The sequence below is a fragment of the Rutidosis leptorrhynchoides genome, chromosome 10, assembly GCF_046630445.1.
Source record: "Rutidosis leptorrhynchoides isolate AG116_Rl617_1_P2 chromosome 10, CSIRO_AGI_Rlap_v1, whole genome shotgun sequence".
In the NCBI taxonomy this organism is placed as follows: Eukaryota; Viridiplantae; Streptophyta; class Magnoliopsida; order Asterales; family Asteraceae; genus Rutidosis; species Rutidosis leptorrhynchoides.
This window is the reverse complement of record NC_092342.1, coordinates 12,614,236-12,624,798: the sequence shown is the minus strand read 5'-3', so window position 1 is coordinate 12,624,798 and position 10,563 is coordinate 12,614,236. Positions and strand designations below refer to the sequence as shown.

General features: G+C 33.0%; 1 protein-coding gene across 1 annotated transcript; it reads right to left on the bottom strand.

The window, feature by feature from the left end:
- Positions 1 to 7,706: 7,706 nt before the first annotated feature.
- Positions 7,707 to 10,087, bottom strand: LOC139872598 (probable glycerol-3-phosphate acyltransferase 3). Its single transcript, XM_071860513.1, has 2 exons — positions 9,383 to 10,087; positions 7,707 to 8,784 (listed from the first exon to the last, which is right to left on the bottom strand). Exons 1-2 carry the CDS (start codon positions 10,085 to 10,087, stop codon positions 7,888 to 7,890), a joined length of 1,602 nt encoding a protein of 533 aa, XP_071716614.1. The 3' UTR covers positions 7,707 to 7,887.
- Between the last annotated feature and the right edge of the window lie 476 nt (positions 10,088 to 10,563).

The following is a 10,563-nucleotide window of genomic DNA, read 5'->3' as shown; positions in this document are numbered from 1 at the left end:
ATATATATATATATATATATATATATATATATATATATATTCATTTTAATAACAACTTAATAATTCTATCTATTATTTTATATTTTTAATTCAAATGATTAAAGTGTACTTTATTAATTTAAATATTATATATACACTTATATTTATATTTATATTTATATATATATACATATTTATTTACACACAATTGTTCGTGAATCGTCGGGAATGGTCAAAAGGTCAAATGGTATCATGAAATAGTTCCAAAATTTTCGAGACTCAATATTACAGACTTTGTTTATCGTGTCGAAACCATATAAAAATTAAGTTTAAATTTGGTCGAAAATTTTCAGGTCGTCACAAAACTTGCCATGAATCAGTCAGAAGTCACACTCGAGGTACAAATCACTCGTTATAAGTGTGATATCTATTAAGTTGGTTGATGATAGTCATCGAATTCATTAAGCTAGGACTTTTCGCTTTAATTTAGTGCCTCTCTATGTTACACGTTTGATGATACTAAATATATGACTTCAATAATTTTTTAGATTTTGACAATGATTGATAGAATGTATCCTAGAACGAAGAATTCATGAAGACAAGAATACTTGACTTACCAATCAACATATACATAAAGAAACTCGTTTCAACTACTCCGTACATAATTATATGTTAACAGTTGACCTAGAATACAATAATCTCATATGAAAGTTTTTAATCATCATCATTAACATATGACTAATCTTTGTATATGACTCTTGTGAAAATAACATCAGGTAAGTGATTTCCATCTTTTGCTTAATCTAATTTGAATACACTAGCTAGGTAGAATGCACTAGCTAGGTTTGCATCCATTATCAAGTAAAACGTTTTATTACAGTAAAATGTCTTAGACTTACTATTAGTTTTGTCCTGAATTGTACAACTTACATCTTTTGTTATCAGGGTTAGCTTTATATCATTTCCATGTTGAATGTTGATGGGAACTGATCCTGCCACACCAGTTCTCAATCCATCCACACCAATTTATCAAAAGTACCTATATTACCCTTAAACTATAATTTAAAATACTAAAAATACCACATCCTCTAATGACTTTACATAAACATTATTGATCCAGATTTATTAAACTTTCTTTCTCTCTTCTCTTCTTCCATTTCCTCCTTCTCCACAACCCTTCTTTTTCTTCAATCTAGGTCACAAATTCCAACGCACCACCACCTCCAAAATATTCTGATCAAGATTTCGATCAACCCATATAAAAAAATGGCGGCCATTTTTTGGGCATCCACGCACCACCCTTGTTCCACCGCTAGCGTGTTTGTAAGTTCGCAAGTTAGAAATTGATGCGACTTCGTAACTTTATGTTCGTAAGGTCGTAAGATGGTCATTCTGAAGATGATTGCTTAATACCAATTGATGTAGAAGGTAAAATGGTCAAACAACATTTGTACTTATTCACTTAATGTAAAAAGATAGATACTTCCAAAGAGATGCAATATCAAAACAACACTTAATACAACAATTTGGTAAACACTCCCTTAGACATTGACGGTGTAGGTTCGTTCACTGGTATGTGTCCAAGAAAATATAGGAGGTGGCCGGAAACCAATTTCCGGCATGATGGGTTTTAGCGTCGGTAGTCATACGCCGTTGAAGTTAGGTCAGTTAGGTTCGTACAGAGATAACGAGTTAAATGGTGGTGGTCATGTCTTGTAATTTACAGGTACTGGAAGTAATCGATGATTTAGTATTTTTGGGGGTGTTAGTTTTGGAATCTTGGGAGAGGTGAAGAAGAAGAATAAGAAGTGAGAGGGAGATATTTTAGGTAACAGTCCAGTACGGGAATAGGAGTAAAATTCATGGTTGGTTTTAATTCAAGGGTATTATTGAAAATTCATATAAAGTGGTGTGGATGGATTGAAATGTTATGTGGCAGGATCACCTCCCAATGTTGATAGTCCTTTATTTATGGGATAATGATAACTATAGTCCCGATTTTTAAATATTAACTATAAAGTTAATATTTTCAATATAAAACTAGATGTTTTCTAGAATTAATTGATCATCCGAATTTAAATATGAAAAATATGTTATAATATGAAAAATTAACCTTAATGATATATAACATTCTCCTTATTAACATTTTTCAGGTTAGCTTTACAAAAACATTACCATAATGATTAGTCCCTTACATCAACGTACATATTTTTTTTGTTACTTTTTTCTTAGCTAGTCCTTTTTTTTCCATAATTTAATCTCTCAATTTAGTCCTTTTATCCTTTACCAACCCATCTACTTAAAATCCCAGAGCCCAATATATATCATTTATCTATTATATATATATATATATATATATATATATATATATATATATAATATATATATATATATATATATATATATATATAGAAGAAATGAATAGATAACTTTATGTGTCTCACAAATTTATCACAAAGGTTTAACTTTTTACAAATTGGCCACACTTTTTACCACCCTCATCTTTATAGTTTTCACAAACTTACCACACACTTCTCACTTTTTATCATTTAACCACAAAACATCTCATCCACTATAAATCCACCACATAATTTTTACTATCTACTAACTCTTCATTGTTATTGTTATTGTTATTGTTATCGTTATCATTATTATTATTATTATTATTATTATTGTTATTATTATTATTATTATTATTATTATTATTATTATTATTATTATTATTATTATTATTATTACTACTACTACTACTACTACTACAAATCAACCACCGATCGTACGTCTCACTTTATTGATTGAGCATTTGGGTCTTTTCTCTCGACAAGACGAAAACTAAAATAAAAAATGATGAATAATTACTTTCACACTTATTACAAATCAATCACATAACTATTTTGGGTCCTTCCTCGACAAAACAAAAAATAAAACAAAAAATAATAAATAGTTACTTTCTAAATAATTAGATACGTTGTTAATGTTAATCAAAGGTGAAGAACCGGCGCAAACGCCAGGTCGCCCAACTAGTTTTATTCATTTGAGATGTGTTCGGAGATCAATCTGGTAGCACTCTCCCTTCAAATGTATGATTGTCTACATTTCCTCTTCTCGTACCACGTTTTGATGAAATTGGCTACGGATGATGTTGTTGTAAAGAGACTATATATAAATCATTAACTTATAACTTCATATTCTCACTCCGAAGTCGAACATCACGTGTTACATATTGATTCATGTTTCCTAGATAGTATAAGATTTCAAGCTGTGGTATACTTGGGCACCAAGTTTTTGATGGATAAGTTGATGTTTGCATATAAATATACGAGTTATTTAAGGTTTTTTGTGTGGATGAGGTTGCTAGAAAAAATTGGGAGTGGACTTTGTAATTGTTACAATTTCTCATATAGTGTATTTTCTCTTCCGAGTATTGTGATCTTTCCAGTTTTTGAGTTTTTCATTTATATATCCGTGTGTTTTAATTTGTTTATTACTGTTTTCCATTAGTACTTGTATGTTGGAAAAATTAGTAATACTATTTTCCAAATAACGCAAATAACGATTCACACGAGTCTTAACCTCGTGTTTCTCGTCTTTTATGTAATAAAATATGCTACCAAAAAATATCTTTTTGTAATCATAAATGAATTCGAATAAGCTATATATTGATCTACCATGCATTATTTTTTGGTATACACAAATTACACGTTTACGTGTCGGTTTAATAACGTGAGGCTAGAAACTACTGAAATCTTGACTCGGTATCTTCATATCATTGTTGTCAAAAATATTTAATTATATTTCATTTTTTTTTATGTATATAGTAGGATTTCGTGGGATCAAAATAAATGTAATGCAACAGTCTGAAATTATTTTATGTTGCCAACTGTCTGAAATTAATTTGTGTGGAAATAACGTGTGGTGTTCGTGTATTATTGCAATTAAGATTAGGATACATACCCCGTACGTATTGACTGTTAAAGTTTACGTTAACTCCAAACAATGAAAATTGATTTTTTTATTTTTTATTTTTTTTTTTATAACAGCAAAATTAGAATCACTAACGAAGATTACCAAAGGAGTTCTCACCACTCAATCATATTCGTTTTACGTGTCATGGATGTTCTACCGAACAACTGCCATAGGATAAATTCTGCGTGTAGTCACCCTTGGAAAGCACCCCAGAACAACTGCTATAAGACATGCTCGGACAACGATGTCTCCGGAAGCACCTCTGAACAACTACCATAGGACAGGCTCAGACAGTGATGCCTCCAAATGACTTCATAACCAACTACAAAGCAAATTGTATTATGAAATCTCCAAGCGAGACTCGAACTCGAGACTTCACACACACCTAGAAAGACGGTAACCACTCAGCAAAATGGAGATGGTCCAAAGTCAACAAGAACAAACGAATAATTAAATAAAACAATAAGTGTTAGTGTGTTACGAAATTTTGACACTTAATTAAAAACATCGAAACAGGAAATTCAATCACCTAAAAATGTCAGAAAGTTAATAGCACTTAAAATTTTTGACACCAATTAAGCGCAAAAAAATATTCAAAAAAGTCTTAAAACCACAAAATTAGTTGTAGTGGGGGCTGTTAGGAATTTAGTGAGACCCAACGAGAATTGATAACTCAAAGTTATCATCCACCACACAACAAACATATAATAGCAAAATGCCAAAATTAATACAAGAAAAGTAAAGAACATAAAGACGAGTAATAATATGATTTATGTTACACTGCAGGGAGGAAAGCCTTTCAACACCAAAAAACACCGCTGAGTAATAATCTGATCTATGTTACTCGCTTGGTACCAAGAACACTCTCTGGATACAACACATATCTCACTAGTTTAGGAGATAACGAGTCCGAGTCCGACCCGATTCTAACAACCCCATTGGCATAACAAACATGTGGGCAACCCCATCAAGGCAGTCGTATGAGAACGTGATCACACCCTTGATCTTCCACTTTACCCCTATTGCTTTCATTGTTGGAACCCCGACCACATACGTGCGAACGAATTTCGACGAACCCGATTTTTCATCCCGAGCTAACTCTCATTCTACGGATGTGTTCTTAACAGTGACTCTTAGAAAACAATTCTTGTTTATCTTCCCAGCCAGTCCCAACATAGTTCCCTTGGAGATGATCTACCTGGATTTTCGAAGACTCTTGCGTAACCAATTCTACCCAAGTCTCCATTAGTTTCAATCCTTCTCGAGCTCCCACTCGAACTAGATCCCTCAACAATACTAGAACGCTCAAGCCCACTAGAATTTTCAACACTTATTCTTCCACTTAACCATTCTTTGGAAGGAATATTAACCATATACATGGCTCGTGTCTTATACCGCGAGCAATAACCCGACCGCCCTTGATCTCCCTCCACGGCTGATTACCAAACACAATGTAATGTCGTTCATTATCAAATTGCCCAATCGTAATCAACCTTCTCTTGAGCTTGGGAATGAACCTCACATCCCTTAAGATCCGCTCAGCACTTCGGTGCCTAGTGGCTAAGTCTCCAATACTTGCAACATCAAGTATCCTACCATCCGCTAGATAAACCCCACCAAAATAATACCTGAAATTAGTCATCTCACTCGTGTACGAGGTATCATGAAATGAGGAACCAGAATCCAACACCCGGGACCTACAAGAACTCCCTCATAGCACATCAGCGCATCATCACTAATTGTAGTCGATGCACTCATACCCGACTTTAAGTTCGGGTACTTTGACTTATTGTGACAACCTATTGAAAATTCCAGCACGTTACATTCTTACTTTTTGATAGAATTCTCGATCTATTTTTCCCCAAACCAACACTCAAAGCTGAACCCCAACTCTCACTGAATTATTCCTCACGATTCCTTCATTAAGATTTTAATCCCAAATTCCCTAAAAAGTAAGCTTAATAGTGTTGGATGAACCACTAACTGAAGTCACCGTGGCAAACCAACTCTCGGGTAATGCATACAATAGAACAAGTGCCTCCAACTCATCTCGAATTTAACCGTCATTGATTTAATTTGGGTTAAAATCAAGTTAAACTCGTTCACATGACTTGTTGCTGAGGTACCCTCTACAATCTTAGCGTTCACCAACTGTCGTATCAAGAAAAGCTTACTCAATGCATAAAGCTTTTCACATGTTAGATAAAGCTGCAATCAATCACATGGTTGCGGTTTCCCCCACAATGTTCTAAGGTAAGTTCTTGGTCAGAGAAGGTCGGACAACTCTTAGATATCTTAGGGTTTGCCTATCCAACAAATCTCATTCTCTCCGCGCCATAGCTTCCGCTTTAACACCCAATAATGGTTGGTACAACTTCTTTTGATAAAGAACATCTTCTATTTGCATCTTCCGGAAACTGAAATTAGACTCATCCAACACATATATATCTTCACGTCACTTTTATCTGTTATTGTTCCCGGATTACACTCGTAACCCGAGCTCTGATATCACTTGGTAGAAATTTAGCGAGCCTCAACAAGAACTTGATAATCCAAAGTTTTCACCCACCACACAGCAAATAAATAATATCAAAGTAAAACACAAAAAATAATGTAAGAAACGTAAAGAACACAAAGAATTTAACATAGTTAAATCCAACATTGTTATTGGTTTAATCCACGACCAACCAGAGAAAAATTCTTATTATTTTCGTAGGTGTTAGGTTTACAAGAGGCTAGAGTTTCAATTTGTAGGAAACAAAAATTGCTGACTTAATGTTCATTCTTACCGTCGCGTTTCGCTAGAGGTCCCACGCGATCTGCGAGATTACCCCATCTACGAATCTTGAAAACCCTGTACACAATCTCAAGTTATGTTTCTCCTTTTCACGTTCAATCTTCACCTCCCGATCTACGAGTACGACCTCGCGATCTGCGAGTATGACTCGCGATCCATGAAGTGGCTCCTGCACCGACTTTGTTTCTTTCATTTTATTTGAGCTCTTCAATCCGAACAGGGACAAGGGGATGCATGTTGAGAATGATTTTATGGGTAAATTGATCAAAGGTAATGTCACATACTCAAATGAGAAGTTGTATTGTATAATTATTAAAATCCATACTTGTAGTGTATTTATAAAAAATATAGTAAAAATACCAAAAAAAAAAAAAAAAATTAGTAATAATACAAAAAGTAAAAAATCATAGATAAAAAACAGTAATGTACAGAAAAGAAGAAAAAAGAATTGAAAAGTTATCTTCAAGTGTTTAACTGATAACTAAAATAAGTGTGAGTACGTGTGATCAGAGTTTACAAGGGCATGAAGCTCAATAATTACAATTTATAACACCTAAAACTTATAACCATGTTCCAAGTTTGATCAGTATGCTTTATTGAACTACAAAGTGAACACTTAGATGATAAAGCTAACAGAGTTAACGAAAGGCCGTCAATTGTCACAAAGTGCAGATTGAATAACCTCAAAGTATTTTTAAGATGAAATTCTAAAGTATAACTAGCGGGGATTGAACCCATGATAACATACATGCAACTCTATCACAACATAAATACAAAGAGGAATAATATTGATACAGCATTAAATATATTAAATTCAACAAGTGATCATTTATATGCAATTAGAACCTCAGTAATATAATCCGTACGTACAAGGTAAAGATTCAAACGCAAGATAAGTATACAGTATCCAAATAAATAAAGAATACTATAATAGGAATATAAACACATATACAAACATAAAGAAATTGCTAGTATACAGTATATGAATAGCATATATGTTACAAGGTATCTCATGTATTAAAACTTTACAAGTCTATCAAAACTAATCTTTTGTTTGTATAAAAACTTTACAAGTCTATCAAAACTAATCTTTTGTTTGTATAAAAACTATCTCCATAATTAATGATCGAACTAATTTGTTTCAATCATCTTTTGTGACTTGAAGAAACGACTCCTTCATTACCGGCTAATACAAGATACTTATCTTTCCTCGTAAGGCTCGTACGTTCGAACCCTAACGTCTTCCCAATCTCACTTTGTACATAATTTGCAACATCGAATCGTGTTGAGTTTGCATCACGAGATGTGAATGTTGCACCACGAATCGGGTCTAGAAACTGAATATTATAAAGTGGGTTAGGGTTCATCATAAACAAAAATGGATCTAAACATTTTAACCCACTAGCCGTTGTCCCATAAAACATGGTAACATGAGTATCCAATGCAACCGGGACTATATGATCACTAAGTTCCGCAAACAATGGACTAAACCTTAAAAGATATGGTTCCCGACAAGTTGTCCCTTCAGGACAAACCACAAGGTCCCCTAATTTTAACATCTTGTCCATTGTTTTAGCATCGACAACTCTATCTCTTGTCAATCGAACGGTTTTAATTGGTGATAAAATTTCAGACATTCGACTCAGACTATAGGTGACCGCCGCGAATGGTTTCTTGAGCCCAAATGAGAGGTACAATGGGTCAAGTAATGTTCTATGGTTGCATACGTATAGACACCCTTTATGTTGTTTATCGTCACTCGAATTTAAGTTTTGAGTCGAGTTATTGTTTGTGAGCTTCAGTTTCAAACCGGTGAATGCTAGTATAGGTGTCAATGTATCGTATGGCAGTGTTAGAGCCACAGCGCTTCGAAAAACGGATAAACATATGGCGAAAGGGAACCACATGAACATGACCAACATGTTAATCGGGTCCGGTCTAAAGGCTAATCTTCCATCATGGAAGATTAGAGGTTTTGGATATCTTTCTCTTGGAAGAACCTGCCATAACTTCTTTTCTTCATCACTAACCACATAAACTTCCTATCATTAAAATTATAAAAAAATTAGTACTAAGCTAGCTTCCATAAAGATTTCTAGATTGAACACGAATATTAAGTACAAGGGTCATCGGTCCGATTTTCGATTTCTTCGGTCTAATGGGTTCAGTTTGTTGACTCGTTCGGTTAAGGAATGTTTAAAAGAAAAACTGAAACCGAATACATATTTAAGACCGAAAACGAACCAAAAAATACAATGAAATTTAAATTCGATTTGGTTTGGACTAAACGTGAAATCGAATAAATAATAATTTTAACCAATATAACCGTATAAAATTGATTTTCAATCCAAGTTATAGTTTTCATTTCGAAGTCTAAATATATTAATCAATTAATATATTATTAGTTAAATTCAGTTTTTAATTATGTTTTTAGTTTAACTGAATTCAAAAAAGTAAAATTGAAAACTGAACCGGAAACTGGACTCAAATTTGTAAATCTAACAACAAAAATAAAACTCAATTTCATTTTTTCTTTTCGGTTTTCATTCGGCTCGTTTTCAGTTCAATCTAAACAGATTGAAACCGAATATTGAACCTCTAATTAAGTCCCAAGGTAATATGCATAGTTTAAGTATTCACCTTGCTAAACGATGTCCAATTGTGCTTAATCGACTTGTTCGAGAAGCAAATTTTCTCATCATTATCCTCTAGTACTTCGTTTATTTGAAATCTAATATTGTTCTTGTTTTCTATCATGAGACCAAGATAATAACCACCAAAAACTTTTAACTCCCTTCCAAAAACATAATCAATCTCCAAATAATCTTTCAAGAAACTTTCAACCATAACTTGTGGCAACTTACTCACACCAATTTTCTTCTTTCCTTTTCTCAACACTTCAAAACTTTCCATACCAACATCTTCCAAGAAAAACTTAGGCAAAACCGAGCTTCCAACGCGAAAACCGTCTTTCTTGATACCAATAAAGGTAACCATAACCATAATCTTGATTGATAACTCTTCATCAACCAAAAAAAGAAACGGGTATACAGCGAAAAGTACTAAAGCTCGAATTAAACTTCCGGCCTCAAATGCAACCAACATGAAGTATGGAAACAAAGACGGAGATCTCAAAAGTGTTCCTTCAACATCGAATATCAAAGTTTTTCGCGAAAGATCGTACGTGTGAGATTGAGAAACTAGTGTTTGTGGTCTAATATGAGAAGCTTGTGTGTTGCTTAGGGTTCTTTTAAGAGATTTTGTATGGTTTTTTTGCAGTTTTAATGAAAGTCTAGACACAAAGAGAATGAGTTTCATAGTGTACGGTAACGCCCGGAATACCATTTTTCTTTTTGTAAACTATTTTGATATGCGAGTATGGGAGAAGGGAGCTTATATTTATAAGCACTTAAATTTTTTATTTATTTATTTATTTATTTTTTTTTTATTTATTTTTATTTTTTTTAGCAAGTTTGACGCTAGAGCTGTCTTATTAATTAGAAATTAATTTATATTTGAGACACAAAAGTAATTAAGTCCTTATATATTAATTTATTCTATACATATAAAAAAGATAATGCTACTAAAAAAGTTTCAATAAAAAGAAAATCTAATAGTGGTTAGTTCTTATGTCAAAATCTCATAATAACTTTAATAAAGTATTTTATTTGAAGCCTTTTTAAAAATTTTAGCCATGCTAAATGGTAGACTTTGCACATGTCAAAATACGACACTATTACTCCTCCATACTAATTGTGGTTAGTTTGTATACCTGTCTTATTTAAAAGAATTTGTCGTTTAATTTAATAATATATCCCTTT